This window comes from Chrysochloris asiatica, unplaced genomic scaffold (assembly GCF_000296735.1).
Source record: "Chrysochloris asiatica unplaced genomic scaffold, ChrAsi1.0 scaffold00109, whole genome shotgun sequence".
Classification (NCBI taxonomy): Eukaryota; Metazoa; Chordata; class Mammalia; order Afrosoricida; family Chrysochloridae; genus Chrysochloris; species Chrysochloris asiatica.
Genome location: NW_006408627.1, coordinates 611,134 through 632,855, shown reverse-complemented (window position 1 = coordinate 632,855; position 21,722 = coordinate 611,134). Strand labels below are relative to the sequence as shown.

Sequence of the window (21,722 nt, the reverse complement as noted above, 5' to 3'; positions counted from 1 at the left end):
CAATTCTTCTATGGTCTTCCTTATTCACTGTCCAGCTTTTGCATGCCTATGAGGTTATTGAAAATACCATGGCTTGGGTCAGGCGCACCTTAGTCCTCAAGCTGACATCCTTGCTCTTCAATACTTTAAAAAGGTCTTGTGCAGCAAATTTGCCTAATGCAATACACATCATTTGATTTCTTGACTGCTGCTTCCCTAAGTGTTGATAGTTGATCCAAAAAGAATGAAGTCCTTGACAACTTCAATCTTTTCTCTGTTGGTAAGAATGTTGTTTATTGGTCCAGTGGTGAGGATTTTGTTTTCTTTACATTGAGATGTAATCCATACAGAATGCTGTGCTCTTTGATCTTCATTAGTAAATGTTTTAAGTCCTCTTCACTTTCAGCAAGCAAGGTTGTATCATCTGCATATTGCAGGTTGTTAATGAGTCTTCCTCCAATCCAGATGCCATGTTTTTTCTTCATATAACCCAGCTTTGGATTATTTGTTCAGCATACAGGTTGAGTAAGTATGATGAAAGAATACAACCTTGTCGCACACCTTTCTTAATTTTAAAACATTCACTAATGCCTAAGATATCAGTGTTTATGCATTCCATTTCATTTTTGACAACTTCCAATTTTCCCAGATTCATACTTCATACATTCAATGTTCCGATTTTCAATGGATGGTTACAGCTGTTTCTCTTCATTTTGAGTTATGCCCCATCAACAAATGAAGGTCCTGCAGGCTTTTCTCCCATGGACTTTACACCATTCGCGTCATCACAGTCATCTCTACTTTGAGGAGGCAGCTCTTCCCCAGTCGCATTTTGAGTGCCTCCAACCTATAGGATGCTTAAATCATCCTATACACTTTATTTAAGGGAATGGTTAGATTTGCCATTGAGCTAAGTTTAAAAGGAACCATCCCAGAAGCAGGAACAGACAATCCCAGAACCATCTAGAAGTGAATGGAGTATGAGTAGAGTATGAGTGGAGCATGAGATTCCCTACCTAGAAAAGTGGTGATGGCAGTGGCATGAAGAGACAGAGCAGCTTCGAGCTCTAGACCCATGAACTGAGGAAAGATGAGTGCCTACATGCAGGAGACTGGCTTGCAGAATGTGCCCTTTGGGCATTCACAGACTGGCTAAAAGAGCTTTGCAACACTTGCCTGAACAGAGCAGAGGCCAAGGGGCCACATAGCTGAGAGGCCTAAAACAAGAGTGAGGTGTGCCCGAAGTATGACAGACAAAATACATTCCTGATGGAAAGACTGCTGCATCCTGAGTTTTTCTAATCCTGAATTGTACCCTGTTCACTTCTCTAATAAACCCCATAATTGTGAGTATTTTTATGCATTCTGTATAGCCACTGGATTATCAAATGCAGATATGAAGCAGAGAGTGCTGTGAGAGGGATGGTTAGTATCAGAATATGGTAAAGAAGGTTGTAGGGTGGAAACAAATCTGACCTCTACTTCATAGGAATTGGCCTTGGGATGATTTGAGTTTGGTCTCCCTTTGTGAGGTCAAAGGAAGTCAGACATGGTCCCCATATGGGTTTTGCAACAACATACAAAAACTTTGGGACACATCAAAAACAGTGTTCACGGGGAAATTTATATCAATAAGCACAGACATCCAAAAAGAAGAAAGAACCAAAGTCAACACATTAACCGAACATCTCCAACAATTAGAAAAAGAGTAGCAAATTAAGTCTATAGCCACCAGCAAAAAAAAGAATTGTTGTTGTTGTTGTTAAGTGCCATCGAGTCGTTTCAAAAAAAAGAATAGTAAGGATTAAATCAGCAATAAGTGAACTAGAAAATAGAATAATAATTGAATCAACAAGACAAGAAGTAGGTTCTCTGAAAGGATCAACAGAGTCACGAACTATTGTCAAGTCTAGCAAAAGAAAAGGAGAAAATGCAAATAACACAAATAAGAAGTGACATGGGTGATGACTTCATAAGAGAAACACCAGAAACAAAAAGCATAATAGCACAATACTATGAAGAATTGTTGCTGTTGTCATTAAGTGCCGTTGAATTGGTTCTAACCCATAGCAACCTGTGTAGGGTTTCCAAGGAGCTGCTGGTGAACTTGAACCACTGACCTTGCAGTTCAAATGACTTTGCAGTCTGACACATTAGCCCACGGTGGCACATGAAGAACTGTACTCCAACAAATTTGAAAATCTAAAAGAAATGCACAAATTCCTGGCACTGTAGCTTAAGCACTGGACCACAAGGTCAGTTTGAACTGTAAGATTGGCAATTCAAATTCACCAGCTGCTCCTCAGAAACCCTATCTATACAGGGTCCCTATGAATCAGAATCGCTTTGATGGCACTTAACACACACACCTAAACTAACAAGACTCAAGTAGACAACTTGAACAGACCTGTAACTTAAGAAACTGACCAAGTCATTAAAAGCTTCCTAACAAAAAAAGTACAGGGCCAGATGGTTTTACTGGTGAATTCTACAAAATATTCAAAGAGATGCTGGCACCAAATTTATTCAAACTATTCCAAAATCAAAAAAAAAAGGAAGGAAAACATCCAATTTCATTTCACAAAACAAGTATGATCCTGATACCAAAACGAGGAAAAAACAAAACTAAAAAAAATTATAGTTCACCAAAGAGGAGATCCAGGCAGCCATATGAACATATGAAAAAATGTTCACAATCACTAGCCATTGTTGTTGTTGTTGTTAGGTGCCATCCAGTCGGTAACAACTCAGCGGCACAACAGAACGAAACACTGCTCGATTCTGGGCCAACCTCACAATTGTTGCCATGCTTGAACCCACTGATGCTGCCACTTTGCCAATCCATCTCGCTGGGGGTCTTCCTCTTTTTCTCTGGCCCTCCAGAGAGATGCAAATCAAAACAACAATGAGATATCATCTCATACCAGCAATACCAGAAAAGATCAAAAAGTAAAGGATAATAAATGCTGGTGAGGATACGGAGCGACTGGGACTCTCCTACATTGTTGGTGGGTTGCATAATGATCTACCCACTCTGGAAAGCAATATGGTGCTTCCTCAGAAGTTTGGAAATAGAAATATCTTATGACCCAGCAATTCCTCTACTTGGTATGTACCCACAAGAAATACGAGCCATAACACGAGTAGATATATGCACCCCAATGTTCACAGCAGCACTATTTACAATAGCAAAAAGATGGAGACAGCCTAAGTGCCCATCAATTGAAGAGTGGATAAACAAACTATGGTACATACACACAGTGGAATATTATGCTACCTTGAAGAGTAACAAGGAAGCTGCAAGCCATCACATAACACGGACGAATCTTGGGGACATTACACTCAGTGAAATTAGTCACAAAAGGAGAAATACTGCATAGGACCATTATTGTAAAAGATTAAGAAATAGAACCCACCCTAAAAGGGGAAAAAAAAAAATCTTTGCTGATCACTGGGATGTCCATGAGAGCCAAAATCGGACCTTGATTATATCCCACCTGAATTTAGAGATCATGTGAAGAACAGATTTGATACATTAGACACTAAAGACCGAAGACAAGAAGAGTTGTGAAACGACATCAAGAGCATCTTACAAGAAGAAAGCAAAAGGTCATTAAGACGGCAAGAAAGAAGGAAAAGACCAAAATGGATGTCAGAAGAGACTCTGAAATTTGCACTCCAATGTAGAGATGCTAAAGCAAATGGAAGAAATGAGAAGGCACAAGAGCTGAACAGAAATGTTCAAAGGTCAGCTCGAGAAGATAAAGTCAAATATTATAACAGAATGTACAAAGACCTGAATATGTTTTCATTTTCTTCAGCTTCATCCTGAACTTGCATATGAGCAATTGATGGTCTGTTCCACAGTCAGCCCCTGACCTTACTTATATTGACTGATGATAATTGAACTTTTTCATGGTCTCTTCCCACAGATAAAGTCAAATTGATTTCTGTGTATTCCATCTGGTAAGATCAATGTGTGTAGCTCCTTTTATGTTATTTTAAAATGTATTTGCAATGAATAGATCATTAGTCTTGCAAAATTCTATCGTGTAATTTCCAGCATCATTTCTATCATCACAGTCATATTTTCCCACTAATGATCCTTCCTCTTTTTCCCAATCTTTACATTCCAATCTCAGAAATAAATAACACATTTTGATTGCACATTTGATCAATTTTGCACTGAAGAACTTGGTAGAATTCTTCAATTTCATCACTACTGTCTTTATTGGTTAGTGCACAAATTTGAATAAAGTGGTATTAACTGGTCTTCTTTCTGGGTGTGTATGGACAGTATCCTATCATGGGTACCATTTTACTTCAAGACAGATCTTAAAAAGTTCCTTTTGATGATGAATGCAATGTCATTCCTCTTCAATTTGTTGTTCCTGGCATAGTAAACCATATGATTGTCAGATTCAAAATGACCAATGCCAATTCTTTTCAGGTTATTAATGGATAGGATATCAATGTTTATGCTCCCCATTTCATTTGTGACAACTTCCATTTTTCTAGATTCATACTCCTTACATTCCATGTTCTGATTATTAATGCATGTTTACAGCTGTTTCTCCTCATTTTGAGTTGTGCCCCATCAGCAGACAAAGGTCACAAAAGCTGTATTCCAATCATGCCATTATGATCAACTCTGCTTTGAGGAAGCAATGCTTCCCGAGTCATATTTTGAAGCCTTCCAGCGTAAGAGGCACTACATCTGAAAATGTTCCACTGTTATTTATAATGTTTTCAGTGGCTAAACATTCAGATACAGTCTGCCTTTCCTACTTCTTTGTCTTTCTTGGTCTGGAAGCTCAGCTGAAACCTGTCCACCATGGACGATGCTGCTGGTAACTAAAATACTGTTGGCAGAGAACAAATAAGATGACCAAGAGGGTGGAAGTGCAGTGAAGAGTTAAATACTAAGTCATTTATTTTCATAAGCTTAAGACCACATAGTCATACAGAAGTCTTAATTTCAGTGTTGCAAACAGTTAGAAAACTCATTGCTAACCCAAAGATTACAGATTCAAATCTACCCAGAGTCACCTTCAAAAGATAGCCTTGGCGAGGAGAACAAACAAGATGGCGGATCGGGTGGACGTATAGCAGAGAGCTCCGCCAACAACAACACAGAATACCCGACCAAGCAGGTTCAGGGGATGGTCCCAGAACTCTGAACCACATATAAAGGAATACTTAGAAGGTTGGAAGGCTCACAGCTGGGGGAATTTGTGGCAGAAGCAAGAAATCTATTGCTTTCTAGTCCGGGACGCTCGGCTGCTCCAGGAGCCGCCATCTTGGGTGAGACCACGTGGGGGAAGGTTCAGAGCGGCCACAGACGCCTGGCAGAACCGCTAAGATAAAGGTGTGGACGTTCTTCTCTTTTGGTAGCTGTTCATTGGTCCCTTGCTGTCTGCGCACCTCCATTCTGGTGACTATAGGGGTGCCTGAGCTAGTGGGCAGCCCAGCCCCACCCTGGGTGGGTTCTACTACGCATGCGCACAGATCTCCTCAAAATTTAAAGAGACAGTTTTCAATTAAAACCAAACGGCCACAGCTGGCCCTGAACTGTTTCAACTGTGAAGCACAGTTCTACCGTGATAGACATGAGTCAGAATCAAGTTAATGACAACAAGAAAGATATCTTAAAAGTGGACTCACAGGGTTGTAGTGTAAATGTGAGGTCACTTTTTGTTGTTAGGTGCCATTGAGTTAATTTCAACTCATAGCAACCCCATGTGCCACAGTAGCACTACCTCATGTGATTTTCTTGGATGCTCTTATAGCATAGTGGTTATGAATTGTGCTGCTAACCTCAAGGTCAGCAGTTCGAAACTACCAGCTGCTCCATGGAAGAAAGATGATGCTTTCTGCTCCTGTAAAGATTTACAGTCTCGGAAACCCTGTACAGGGTCAATATGAGTCGGAACCGACTCCACAGCACGCCATCACCACCACCAGTCTTTATGGAAGTAGATCACTAGATTTTTCTTCTGAGGAGCTACTGGGTAAGTTCCAACCACTAACCTTTTATTTAGTTGCTAAAAGAACAAATCTGTCATGGAAAAAGTGCAGCCAGAATGCTCCTTATAAGCCAAGATTGGCAAGACTTTGTCTCTCACACTTTGGACATGTTATCTGGAGGGGTAAATCCCTGGAAAGGGACATCATGCTTGGCAAAGTTGAAAGTCAGTGAAAAAAGAGGAAGACCCCAAAGAGATGGAATGACACAGTGGCAGCAGCAATGAGCTCAAACTGGATGGTACAGGACTGGGCATTGTTTCGTTCTGTTGTACATAGGGTCCCTATCCGTTGACGCCGACTCAAGGACACCTAACAACTCCCAACACCTAACCCAAAGTTTCCATGTGTGATGCTTGCTAAGTTGAGGAGCAAGGGAGACTTGTGGGGCTACATTTATTTCCTATTGCCAATAAGTCAGGTCAGCAACAGATGAACATATAAAGGCTCAAGGGAACAGTGCCAATATGTCTGAGACATAGCTTCTTTGTTTGTATCTTTTGTGAGTCACTCTCAGGTCAAGGGTTAAAATCTGAGGCCTTTACTCAGATGATTATGTGAGCCCTGGAGGCACCGTGGTTAAATGCTCAGCTGCTAACTAAAAGTTCAGTAGTTTGAACCCACCAGCCAATCCATAGGAGAAAGATGTGGCAGTTTCCTCCATAAACCTTAGAAAATGAGGTTTCCTACCCTGCTGTGTCCTACAGGGAGGCTATGAGTCAGAATTAACTCAACAGCAGTGGACTTGGTTCTTCTATTCATATGTTTGTTAAACATTAAAACTATTCTCTTATCCTGATGTAATTATAGAGGAATTCAACTGGAGTCACAAAAATTATATAAGTATTATTTAAATTTTTAAAACTACTATCTGATTTAATCCTGGTAAACATAACTCCTAGAAATAAATCCAGCACCCAAAAAGTAAGATTGTTGTTAAGTGCTGTTGAGTCAATTCTAACCCACAGTGACCCTGTTATAGGGTTTCCAAGGAGCAGGTGGTGAACTTGAACCACCAACCCTGCAGTTCAAATGACTTTGCAGTCTGATGCATCAGCCCACAGCACCACACCAGGATAAGCAGCTCTTAGTAGTCCAACAGAGCCCAGCATTATTTATAACAAGTAAAATAAAGATCCCAGTGTCTGAGGAGATGCATTAGTCCTGTGGCTAGCATGGTGAATGAGAGAATTATTGATGCAATTAAGCAAAAAAAAAGAAATCTTTTCTTGTATTAGCCTTCTAATTAATGCTGTAGCTCAAGCTGATTTTCTCTCAGGGAAGAAAGACTAGGGTATGAGGTTAACTCTATCCTCTCCACTAAAACGTAGGATAAGCACTAGACCTCAAGATCAGTTTGAACTGTAAGGTCAGAGGTTCAAACTCGCCAGCTGCTCCTTGGAAACCCTATACAGGGTCGCTAACAACCTGCAATATGCAGATGATAAAACCTTGCTTGCTGAACATGAAGACGACTTAAAATACTTACTGATGAAGATCAAAGAGCACAGCCTTCCATATGGATTGCATCTCAATGTATAGAAAACATACGGGTCAGAACCGAGTCTACAGCACATAACCACCACCACTTATAATTATATATAAAAATTGATAAATTGAGTAGTTTATTAATAACAGACACAGTTGGAGATGGCTGCAATGCAAAAAGATTATTTAACCATGTTGTTGTTGTTAAGTGCCATCGAGTCAGTTCCGACCTATTGCAAACCTGTATAGGGTTTCTGAGGCTATAAATCTTTACAGGAGCAGAAAGCCTCATCTTTCTCCTGTGGAACCACTGGTAGTTTCGAACTGCTGACCTTGAGGTTAGCAGCCCAACTTGTAATTACTACGCTAAGATAGTATTTTCCTGGGTTCAGCTTTCAGTTGGCTTATTCAGTAAAAACATGGACAAAATATAATGTAATTGTTGTTTGTACTGTTGAGTCAGTTTCAACTCTTCACGACCCTGTAAAAGGGTTTCTAAGATCCACTGGTGGATTTGAACTGCTAACTTGTGGTTACCAGTCCAGTGATTATCCTATAAGGGGCACAAATGGGAACAGAGGCTTGAAATGTATTTCACTAAATACAAAACGGGAGGAATGAGCTCTTCTGTGCAAGAAAAGAACAAAGGTAACTTTTCTTAGTTTAGCAAATCTCTCATTCTCAGCTCCTCACATCCATTATCAGCACTGCATCTTGATCAATTTACCAATAAAGCACCAGCACCCTGAGGCCCTTGGTCTTCGGTTGGTGACCCTTGCCTTAACTTTGACAGGCTTAACAGTGACTTGTGCTCCTACTGACTGTAGTACAAAAACATGATGCTGCAATGACAAAAGATTGCACCAGCCAAGCACACAAGTGCTCAGTACATTTCATCACCTTCTATGGATCTGTACTAGGATTATAGCACTGCCTCTCTGATGACTCCAAACGCCAGATGAACCAACAGAGCACACACCCTGTAATTTCTAACCACCCAAACATGGAGTCAGGATGGAAGTAGAGATGCATACCATGCACAGTTGTGGGACTATCCGAGATGAAAGCAGCATCAATCAGAGTCAAAATTAGATTGGGCATTATCCTTAGTGTCTATACCAATTTTAGCATTCATTACAGTGGCCTACTGGATGCCTGTAATCATGCTTTAATCATCTTTGGATTTCATGTCAAAGTTACATGTATCAGTTGCTCGTTAACTGTAACAGAAAATTCCCAATATCACAGGTTTAAAAAAAGAAAGAGCAATGGTATGGATTAAATTTTGTCTCACAAAAGGATATGTTGAAGTCCTAAACCCCAGTATGTGTGAAGTCAACCTTGTTTGGATCTCTGAAGGTATTATCCGTTACATTAATATAAGGTCATACTGGAATAGCCAAACCAAAAAATTAAGTGGTTGACATCAAGTAGATTTCAACTCATACTGACCTTATAAGACAGAGAAGAATGACCCCATAGGGTTTCCAAGGCTGTAATCTTTATAGAAACAGACTGCCACATCTTTCTCCCACAGAACGGCTGGTGGGTCCAAACTGGTGACCTTTCACAGTTAATAGCCATGATTGTAACCACTGTGCCACCAAAATTCTTATACTAGAATAGAATAGGTCCTATTCCTATATGACTAATGTCTTTATAAAAGAAACAAGAGGCAGACATTGGAATGATCTACAGGCAAGAAACTGCAAAGATCTTTGCTTCAACAGTGTGCTCAGCACTGATTTGTACTACAGTTCAAAAATACGATGCTACAAACATCACCGATGTCACCAGAGCTAGGAGTAGAGCATGAAACAGATTCTCCCTCAGAGTCCTTGCAAAGAATCAATGTAGACAATATCCTGATTTCAAACTGCTAGCCTCCAGAACTCTAAAATAGTAAGTGTCTGTTCTTATATGTCATCCAATTTGTGATACTTTGTTATGATAGCCCTGTGAAACAAATGCAAGTAGCTATGCTGAATGAAACATGACAAACAAAGGCATCAGCTTTATTTTAACCTATTATGATTTATATTTTCTCCATCCACTCACTTTCACAGTCTCCTAGAAGTACCATGGAAAAGACAAAGATCAAAAACCAAATCAGAAGATGTCTGACCAAAAAACAAGCAAACATTAAAGGATATTGAATTTCTGTTGGGGGTAATGAAAAAACTTTTCAACATAGATAACTGTGATGATTGCACAACATGGCAAGTGTAATTAATGTCATTGAATCATACACTTAAAAGTAGTAAGAGACTTCTGACAAGATGGTGGACTAGGCATCTGCACTATAAGGACCCTCTACAACAAAGACACAAGACACAAATAAAGCAGACACACATGAAAATTCTGACACCCTGAACTTCAGAAGAAAGGTTAGAGAGGTGGATGGAGTGTTTGCTGAGAGGAGAGGCTGAGCAGGAATGGTAAGAGCGGGAGATTGACTGGTGAACAGCTGGCCAGACATGGCTTCACTTTATGAGAAACTTTGGCAGTCATGGGAAGTCTGGCAGAGCACATTCAAGTTGTAACAGAAAAGCTGTGATTCCTTCTTTTTTCCCACACTCCTCTGGACTCAAAAGTGTAGCTAGATCCCATCCTCATCCACCCGCAGCACAAATTCTGTTCTTCAAGAGCTCAGAGTCATGCCAGTGTGACATGGAAACTGAATGTACCACTTTAGTGTCATTTTGGTGCCTGGATTTAGGTGGGCTTAGCCACAGAATTACAAAACCCACAGAGCCACAAGACCAGCATTTAGCCAGTCACCCTGCCTCCAGCTACGGTGTGGTCCTAACAGACACTGAAAACAGATACATCAAGGGCACCAATGAACTACTTTCAGGTTGAGTGCCCTGAACATAGTTACTATGGAGGCCAATAGAAATTCCATCTAGGGCCAGGAACTCTGCTGTCACATACCTTGAACAACTATCTCCTGAACTTCTTGAACTACAGGAGCCTTCCAGAGATTTCACCCCTCCAGTTCCAACAACTGCACTGTTTGATTTTAGAAATACAACAACCTCACAGTGTCCAAGAGACAACAGACAATTTTAGCTCACATACAGAAACAAGAGAGAATGACTCAAACAAATGACCATGATTCAGAGCTAGAAGACATTTTTAAGGAAGATAAGGTAATAGATCTAACTGAAAATGAATTTCAAAGAATGGTAATTCAGTACCTTGATGGAAAGATTAAGGAAAGCAAGGAGAACACAATAAAACTTTGGAAAAGAGTCAGGAAAATGCTACAAGAACAAGCAAACAAAATAAATGAAAATATTGAAACAATATAAAATCTGCACTTAGAAATCCAGAAGATTAATACTCAGATATCAGAAATGGACAATACATTGAACAGGCAAAGGAATAGAATTGAAGAGATAGAAGCTAGAACTAGTGAGCTAGAAGATAAACTACCATGCTAGAACAATCAAAAAAAGAATGAAAAAATCTGTAGAAAAACCTAAGGAAGTCTTTGTGGGACAGCATGAAGAGAAACAACTTAGAAGTGATCGGAATTGCATTACAGGCAGAGACCATAAAAAGCACAAAGAAATTGTTGGAAGAAAACTTCACTAACATCATGAAAGATGAGAAGATAAGCATATTAGAAGCTAAATGAACCCTAAACAGGATAGTGCCAAAAGGAAATCACCAAGACATAAATAACCTTTCAAAATCAAAGACAAGAAAAAAATCCTGAAAGCAGTTCAGGAAAAGTGAAGTTACCTACCAAGGAGAACCAGTAAGACTAAGCTTGAATTTCTCAGCTGAAACCATGCAGGCAAGAAGGCAATGGGATGACATATTAAAAACTCTGAAAGAAAAAAATTGCCAACCAAGAATTATATACCTAGCAAAACTGTCCCTCAAATATGAGGGCGAAAATAGGGCATTGCCTGATAAGCAAAAATGTTTAAATTTTGTAATGGCCAGACCAACTTTTTAAAAAAACTGCTAAAGGGTGTTCTTAGGACTGAGAACCAACAATATTAGACAACAACCAGAGATTACCATTCATGACAACACCACTCAGAGCTGATTCCAGATATAGAGTATTGAAAGTAAAACAAACCTGCAAGACTGAAAATAGGGAACCAGAGATATCAACGTATAATGAAGTCAACTACAAAGCAAAAAGAGAGAATAGTGCAGATACAGAATTTCCAAATGGCAAGGAAGTCAAGAAGATTTCAAGAAAAAACTGAGTGCAACATTAATTAAATCAGGGAAAAAAATAATACATTACAGAGTAACTTCAAAAAATATGTATACCTGCACATCAAAGTAAAAAAAAAAAAAAAAAGGAGGGAAATCAGAAAGACTTAATAAACATTAACATTACAGAAATGAAATTGGCAAGAAAACCCACAGACAAAATGAATCTATGTGGAACAAAGAATCCAGCAGCACCACAAAAAAACACACAGAAAAATGACATCAATTCATTCCTATTGATAATTACATTGACTTCAAATGAATTAAATGTACAAGTAAAGAGACATAAAGAGCAATTGGACAAGAAAACAGAATCCTTCAATATTCTATCTATAAGAGACATATCAAAAAGATGGAGACAGCCTAAATGTCCATCAACAGAAAAATGGTACATACACACAATGGAATACAACAAAACATTGAAGAATAATGATGACTCTGTGAAACACCTCACAACATGATTAAAACTGGAGGACATTATGCTGAGTGAAATTAGTCAATCACAAAAGAACAAACATTGTATGAAACCAATGTTGTAAAAAGTTTTTTTTTTTTTTTAATTATTGATAAAAGAAACAATCTACAATGGTTACATGGTGGGGGGGGGATTATTCATGGGCTAGAGGGTAGCTACATGTTAACATAGGTGACAAAGCAGACAATATACAAGAGGGAGGTTAGCAGAGGAAAGATGAAAGAAACAGGAGACAGAGTGAGGAATGCAATTTTACAATGAATAAAAGTAAATGCTGTTAACTGTTGGTACATGTAGGGGATTGCAACCATGCAGTGAGAAAAGATGTATGGTTTATTGAATGATTTGTTCTGTAAACCTTCACTCAACTCACAATAAAAAGTTTAAAAAAAAAATTGAATTGAAGAGGCTCACAATCAATTAGTCCAATGGACTAATTAATAGTGCATGTGAATGTCAGTCGCCACAACTCTGAGACCAGAAGAAGTAGACAGTGCCCAACTACCACTACCAACTTCCCAGAAAAAAAGTGAAAGAAAACATGGAACAAAACTCAAAATTATTGAACAATAATAAATGAAAAAAAGACATGGGTTTACTGGTCAGAAATTAATAAATAAATAAAAAGTTACGATGCCAAATTATTTTGCTGTATATATTTTACCACATTAAAAGTTTTTAAAATTCACTTCACCAAGAAGGAGATCCAGGCAGCCAACAAACATATGAAGAAATGTTCAAGATCACTAGCCATTAGAGAGATGCAAATCAAAACAACAATGAGATGTCATCTCACACCAGCAATAACAACAAAGATCAAAAAAGTAGAGGACAATAAATGCTGGCAGGGATGTGGAGAGACAGGATGCTCCTGCATTGCTGGTGGGATTGCAAAATGATCCGACCTCTCTGGAAAACAACATGGCGCTTCCTCAGAAGGTTGGAAACAGAAATACCTTATGATCCAACAATTCCTCTACTTGGTATTTACCCACAAGAAATACGAGCCATAACACGAGTAGATATATGCACACCAATGTTCATATCAGCACTATTTACAACAGCAAAAAGATGGAGACAGCCAAAGTTCCCATCAACTGAAGAACGGATAAACAAACTGTGGTACAAACACACAATGGAATATTATGCTACCTTGAAGAATAACAAAGAAGCTGCAAGCCACTGCATAGCATGCATGAACATTGAGGACATTGTGTTGAGTGAAATGAGTCACTCACAAAAGGAAAAATACTGCATAGGACCACTACTGTAAAAGACTAATAAAAAGAACCCATACTAAAGGAGCTCTGGTAGCGTAGTGGTTACGAATCGGGCTGCGAACCTTAAGGTCAGCGGTTCGAAACTACCAGCCGCTCCGCGGGAGAAAGATGAGGCTTTCTACTCCCGTAAAGATTTACACCCTCGGAAACCCTGTACAGGGTCGCTATGGGTCGGACCCGACTCGATGGCACTTAACAACAACAACAACAATACTAAAGGAGTGGGAGGGATTTCTTTGCTGGTTGCTGGGATGTGGGCAGTGGGGTGAGGGGAGAGAGGAGAAGGTGGAGCATAGGGCAGGGAATAGGCGTGGGATAGTTTGGGTGCTGGAGAGGGGGTAATATGAAAGAAGGGGGAGGGGAATGGAAGAACAAAGCTGATGGGAGAACAATTAGGCAGGTTTGCATGGGTTAAGTGGGACAGAGGTAAAGAATGATGTATGCACAACCTTGAAACAACAGGGCTCTGGGATACAGGGATTGAGAAAATGGTTGGAATGGGCAAAAGGGGGGAAATGATGTTAAGATGCTTGGCTGTCTTTTGAATCTTGGTTTCCCTTGCATACCATTACAAAATAGACACTGGAAGGGGAGAGAAAGAAATAGTCAGACATATCACCATAGAAAGCTTGTAAGTCCGTCTTCTGACTAAAACTGATTGGAATACCTAAAATGGGGCTACAACGTGCCCAGTGAAGAGGCTTCCTGTGCAGCGTCTGCATTACATAAGACTATAGGTGAACTCCTGAACAACATCCAGTATCTTCAGAGGTGGGAAATTTCCACTTGAAAGGATGGGCAGACCAGCCTGGAGCAGCTAGAAGAACAGAAGATACTTCTTGAAAGAAAGACCTACAGGAAAAATACAAAACAATAGAGGCAGACTGGCTGATTACTACAAGAAAAAGCAAGTTGCTTGCCCAGAAGACAACAAGGTTAGTGGTCAGGTCCCCTTAAAGCAAACCCCCTTCCAAGACTAAGATTCAATGGGAATACATGCTCTGATTGGTGACCACGTTCATCACCAATAAGGAGAAGTGAGGGAAAAGCAGCAATGAAGCTGTGAACTAAGCCCTACAATGCTCAATAGACTCCTGTGAACCCGGGTGGAGACCTGGTTGGCCAGCAGTGTGGCAAGGCCTGGGGACTCTTGGGCCCAGAGTCAGTGACATAACCACAGAGGACTAGAGAAGCATCCAGCTCATAAGAAGAGAGGGCATATACACAAGAACACCCACACTTGCAGATAAGACCCACCTGACCTGGCTTCAATGACTGGATGATCAGAACCTCAACTAGAAGAAGAAAGAAGAGGAAAAAAAGAGTAATCTGATACAATTTGATGAACATAACCTACACCAATGGATGCAGTAGCTCAAAAAAGGGAACAAATCTTTACAGCAAGGATCATTCCCACCCCTCCCCCATACACAGAGTAGACAGGGATGGGCAACTTGGACATTGGCTACCCAAACTTGGATGGCTACAAAGATAAGAAGTGACTGGATCTAGGGAACCTAGATCCAGAGGGCGTGGAGCAAGGTAGAATCTCCACTGAGTAGTATCCAATCTGTCTAGGTGGGGCTGATGAAAGAAATGTGGATAGGTCTTTTGTGATACAGTAGTGAATAATTGTTACTAGGACTTATTGTGAGGGTTGGAAATGTAAAGATAGATGTTTTGTAGCAAGGAGGGAAGAGAGTAACTTTGCAGTCTAGGAGTGGAGGTCCCTGGGATCATCGGGGAGAATAGCGGAGAGCAGGACCCTACCCAGAGAAGCAGTGACGCCAGAAATGGAGGCAGAGACAATGACGTGGAGAGATGGAGCAGCTGGGGACTTTAGACCCAGAGAGGGAGAGGGGCTGTGTGCTGAAGACCTGGGGGAAGACTTGTAGTGTATACCCTTTGGTTGGTTGATGATGCATGGAGGGGATTGTAACCATGGCAATGAAACGGATATACGATAGGATGAATGTAAAACTAATGTACTCCCATGTAAACTATCACATAACTCACAACAAAACATTTTTTAAAAAGTTTTAAAAAATAAGCAAACAAGGAACACCAATAGGTGAAGGTAGTCATAAAATCCTTATTTCCTTTTTGGATAAAAAAAAATTGTTGTCGTTATTGTTAAGTGCTGTAGAGTAGGTTCTGACTCATAGCGACCCTGTAAAGGGTTTCCAAGGAGTGGCTGGTGGATTTGAACTGCCGACCTTGCAGTCCAGTGCATTATTCTCATATATGTACAAGGGTCGCTAAGAGTCAGAACCCACTCCACGGCACATAACAACAACAACAACATTAAGTTTTTAATCCTCTTAACCTACTAAATGGAAACACCCTGTGTCCTTTTAAAAAAGCCCCAATTACATAGACGGTTAAGTGGTAGGAGGTCAATGGTTCAAACCCACCAGCTGCCCCATGAAAGAAGGATGAGACTGTCAGTTCCCATAAGGATTTACAGTCCAGGAAACTCCACAGAGCGGTTCTGCACTGTCCTATAAGGTGGCTTTGAGTCGGAATTGACTCAATAGCAGAGGCAGTGGATCTGTGTCTTTTTAAATTCATTGCCTAAGACGTGTACCACCATCACTGTAACCTTCAGGGCCTCATAAGAATTTCATCTAAGATAACTGATGACTAGTCAATGCTTCACCAAGCAGAAAACCAGCAACAGAGTGCATATATTTTTAAAAAGTGAACACCAAAAATGAAAGTCCGATAGATCTGCCATATCTGAGTATGTATCTGACAAAAAAAAAAAAAAAAAATCAAGTACAGGCAGCAAAATCTAATGTTGGTAAAAATTATATTCGCAGTAATACTTTATTGTTTAATTTTACAGCATGAAACTCTGTAAGTTATTTCATCATCTAAATATAACAATGAATTTACACCAAAATGTTCAAATGTTTTCGCTCAATACTGACTGAACACTACTTTCACTCAACATTTATCATTGCTATTTCCAGAACTCACTATAATATACAATGCTTACAATTCTTTTTTAACAAGTCACTTGAAGAGAAAGTCAGCCCAGTGAAGTACTTGTCATTTTGATTCTTTTTTAAGCTTAAATCAGATAGGCACAATTTTTTTATATATATTATATGAGAAACATAGAGACAGTCTTTTAAGGATGTAAAACTTAAATCTACTTCTTCCTCATGGCACAGCTATCATTTCCACAGAATTCTACTCCTCTATCAATGCAGTGTGTTCAATAAGTCTTAAATTTTTTATCCCAAATGGAAAGATTTATTTAAACATAGAGATCAGAATTGATTAGCTCAGTTGATTGGTTAGCTTATTTCTACCAGAAGCTAATTGGTGTCAATGGGAAAAGGGTACCATAGTCAAAATTATTATTATAATATTACTAAGTTAACTAAAATTAAGCAATTTCCTATATTGCACTCTTTATTACTATCCAGTAAACCTCTTCAAAAGGAAGGTGTAGTATGTGGCAATAACCAAGCTTATTTCACTGCAGAGTTATTTTTTATATCTTATATTACCAATTAACATGTAGCAGGAGTTTTTTGAGGAACACACATTGAGAACCACACATTAGAATAAGACACTAATGAAACTTCATTAATAAGTTTTAAGTCCCAGGTGATCCAATTAACCTTATTTTTTTAAATCCTTAGCCACATTTTAAAACCATGGACACTCATCTTTAAATAAACGCTCTGAGTAATGAAAACAACACCTCAAAAAAAATAATAAATAAATGAATTTGCACATATTATAACTTTAACAAGAAAAAGTCAATAAAACTCAAGCAATTACTATTTTGCATAAAGAGAAGAATTCTGAATGCTCTGAAGTCTACAGAATGCATTGCGTTTAAAATGGCTATATGAAATTCCATCCAATTTGAATATCTTAATAATAATGAAAAGGAAGGCTTACCACCAGAAGCTGAGTTTTTAAGAACTGATTCCTTTTGGACTCCTTTTTCAATTCGTAACGTGGCCCACTGTTGAAAAACAAAAGGTATTAATTTAAACTGCTGACAGATACAATTTTAAATCTTTAAGGAGCTCTGGTAGCGTAGTGGTTATGAATCGGGCTGCGAGCCGCAACATCAACAGTTCGAAACTACCAGCTGTTCCGCGGGAGAAAGATGAGGCTTTCTGCTCCCTTAGAGATTTACAGCCTCGGAAACCCTGTACAGGGTCGCTATGAGTCGGAATCGACTCCATGGCATATAACAACAACAACAACAAGCTATGCTTATCAGATGTAAAATTAAACAACATATCAAAGTACTATTTAATTAAAGAGAAATTCCAGTTGATTTCTGAGATAGCATATTCAAAGTCCCAGATATGCTTACTGAAATGCTCTAATAAAATGAAGAAGACATCATTTTTCCTTATATAAATTCCTTGAAGGTCCATGGGTGACACAGTTTGCACTAGATAACTAACCTAAAGGCTAACAACAGTTTGCATCCACCTAGCAGGGCCACAGAAATACGCCCTGGCAATTTTCTTCTATAAAGATTAAAATAAAAAAGGGAAAGATGGAAACTAAAAATTCTGAGAAGAAACTAGTCTTCAGACTAGTGGTCTACACAAACTATGGCCTCATCTACTCTGAAATCAGAAGAACTAATGGTGCACAGCCACCACTACTGGCTGTATTGATGAGAGCCACAGTAGATGGATCCTGATAGAAGGGGAGAAAAATGTGGAACAGAACTCTAATTCCTAAAAAATCACACTTACTGGATTTTATGAGCCAAAAGACTCTCCAAGATTATCACCCTTGAGCCAAAAACTACCTTCTGAGGGAAACTTTCAGCTAAATAATAGATTAGCTCATAAAGAATATTACCAGCGAATACTACACACCTTTAAAGAATCATCTATCTAAGACCAAACAGGGAGCAATTACTCTAAAGCAGAAAAAAGAAAGGGTAAGAGAAACCAGACTACTGGACACGAAAACAAAAATCCTCAAAAAAGATTAAAGTTGGACAGAGAAAAATACTGTTAACTGATGGTACATGGAGGGGATTATAATCAATGAAAAAAAAAAAAGTTGTCAAATATTTTATTTTACCTTTTGATTCATAATCAATGCTCATAGAAGCAGCAATCAAGAAATCAAAATATGCATTGCATTAAGCAAATCTGCTACAAAAGACCTCCTTCAAGTGTTCAAGAGCAAAGATGTCACATTGAGGACTAAAGCGCATCTGACCCAAATCATAATATTTTTAATCACTTTATATGCATGTGTAAGCTGGACAAGGCATAGTGGTGTGGCACTGTGGGTTAATGCACTGCATTGCAAGGTTAGTTTGAATGGCAAAGTTGGTGGTTCAAGCTCATCAGCTGTTCCTAGGAAATCTTATACAGGCTCCCTATGGTTGGAACTTAATAGACACCACTTAACAACAACAAGCTAGACGATTAATCAGAAAGACCAGAGAATTGATGCATTTGAATTATGGTGTTGATGAAGAATATTGAATATATCATGGACTGCCAGAAGAACAAATACATCTGTCTTGGAAGAAATACAGAATTAAGAATGGCAAGACCTTGACCTACACCTATGGATGCAGTAGCTCAAAAGAGGATCATTCCCACCCGCTCAGTACACAGGGTAGACAGGGATGGGCAACTTGGACATTGGCTAACCAAAGTGGGGAGGGGGGGAAGTCTACAAAGGCCAGAAGTGACTGGCTTACAAGCTTTCAAGAGGGAGCCTAGATCCAGAGCGTGCAGAGGAAGGTAGAATCTCCATTGAGTAGTATCTAATCTGTCTGGGTGGGGCTGATGAAAGGAGATGGGGAGAGGACTCTTGAGGTACAGTAGTGAATAATTGCTATCAGGACTGACTGTGAGGGTTGGAAATGCAAAGGTAGACGTTTTATAACAAAAGCAGGGGAGTGGTTGACTTTACAGTCCAGGATTGGAGGTCCCTGGGCCCATAAAGGGAGAAGAGTGGAGTGCGGGACCCTACCCAGAGAAGGAATGACACCAGAGAAGGAGGCAGAGATGATGATGTGGAGAAATGGAGTGGTTGGGGACTCTGGACCCAGGAAGGGAGAGGTGTGCTAACGTGTGTGCTGATTTGTGTGCTGACTTGTGTGCAGGCTTATGGGGTATAGTCTTTGGTTGTTTGATGAGGCATGGAGGAGATTGTAATCATGGCAATGAAATGATATACGACAGGATGAATGTAAAGCTAATGTTCTCCCATGTAAACTATCACATAATTCATACTAAAAACGTTAGGAAAAAAAAAATGTCAAGACGCTGTCTCCCATACTTTGAACAAGTTATCAGGAGGAACTGATTCCTGGAATAGGACATCATGCTTGGTAAAGTGAAAAGAAAAAAAGAGGGAGACCCCAATGAGATGGAATGATATTGCAACAGAGAGCTCAAACATAACAATAATTGTGAGGATAGTGCAGGACTGGTCAGTGTTTTGTTCTATTGTACATAGGGTCACTATGAGTCAGAAACAACTTGATGGATTCTAACAACAACAGGCCTCAGTTTCACCAGCTGTAAAGTGAAGATAATAGTTACCTCATGGAGTTGTTATGAGGATTAAATGAGATGCTGCTGTTATTGTTAAGTGCCATAGAGTTGGTTTTGGTTCACAGTGATCCTGTATAGGGTTTCCAAGAAGTGGCTGGTGGGCTTGAACTGCCAACTTTAGGTTAGCAGTCCAGGGCTTATTCTATAGCACCACACTAGGATAACTCAAGTAAAATAAAGGTAACTATTTACCTCATAGCAAATTAGCCATTCAGAAGCAAAACACACTGAGAAATCCCTCATTGCCTGCATCAGAAATCGGCAGCATGAGACTTGGAAAGCTGGAAAGGAATCTGTGAAATTACTAAGGAGATCATCAGACCATCAAGTCAAAATGAGTAACATAAATGTTGTGATTATGAGGATCCACAGGTTTGATCAAATTTGAGAACTGGAAAAATCAACTCCCATTCTGCTTTATATGTGCAAAGGAGTGGGAAGAAACAAATCAACATGTGCTGGGTTGTTTTCTTTATACATTTTTTACACGTTCAAAATTGGGGTCTTGATGTGGTACTGCAGGATAATCACCGGACTTCTAACTGCAAGATCGGCAGTTCAAACCCACCAGAAACCCTTCTCAGAAACCCTATATAAGGTCACTATGAGTCGAGACCAACTGACTCAGCAGCACTTAACAACATCATGGTTCAAATCTATAAGTGAATTTATTAATTCACACACCACAGAATCCCAATGACTACTTGTCTCCTTTAAAAAAGGAGCAGTCCTGGTGTGGTACTGTCAGATAAAGCACTGGACTGCAAGCTTGGTTTGAAACACAAGGTCGTCAGTTCAAACTCACCAGCTGCTCCTTGAAAACCCTGCACAGAACTGACTCAATAGCACTTAACACCAATAACAAAACGTTATATAGGAAATGAAAATTCTCGAAGCTAACAATGTCTAAATTGATTTGAGTGGGATGGAAGGAGGAGGCCAATGTAAAAGACTTTGTAATAATCATAATTAGGACTTAACACCCTTGAAGGGGCAGAAAAGATGGAATTTATTAATATGTTAAAAAGTCATATTAGTCTTCAGAAGGGATCAAAAGGAATTAAACAGAGAGGCTAAATAAATAAACAGAATTAAATAAATAAGAAACTAATTGACCAAAAATAAATATCCTAAACATGTTCCTGAAGGTCAAGGCATTAGGCATCATCTGACATATTCATCAAGACCCGGCACAACAATCCGATGAGCCAAGTAGGAACTTGTCACTTGTACTTAGAGAACAATCTATAAATAGAGTTCTAGTCTTTCAGACTTCAAGTGGCAAGTCACTGAGGATAATAATAGTCAGATTTCACCTTGTTGCATCCTTTTATCTGCCTTGCTGATTTGCTGCAAGAGTTCTCAACCTCTGGATGTACACCGCCCATTTTTTCTCAACTGCGACGAAAGGTTCATGTTCATAATTTTCTATGGAAAGCTTTAGTATCTATGAGGGGGCTTCAAAAACTTCATGGGAAAATTCCATTATCTTTTCATTCCTTTTTTCTACTAATTTCTTCAAGCCTTCTCTTTTGATCATTTGCAAATAGACCAAAGATAGTATTAAAATTTATAAACAACAATCATTGACTGATACCAAATAGAATTTGCACTGGAAAAATCATTTTCCTTTAAGCTAACTCGCCAGTGAGGTGCCTATGC

At 39.3% G+C, this 21,722-nt stretch overlaps 1 protein-coding gene across 1 annotated transcript in view; it reads right to left on the bottom strand.

Annotated features, from left to right (window-relative positions):
* The window catches only part of AGPAT9 (1-acylglycerol-3-phosphate O-acyltransferase 9), a 124,340-nt gene that overhangs the window by 78,469 nt on the left and 24,149 nt on the right, over positions 1 to 21,722 (bottom strand). The window contains exon 2 of the mRNA XM_006867728.1: positions 17,407 to 17,473. Within this exon, the coding sequence (XP_006867790.1) occupies positions 17,407 to 17,473 (67 nt within the window). The remainder of the gene's footprint in view (positions 1 to 17,406; positions 17,474 to 21,722) is intronic.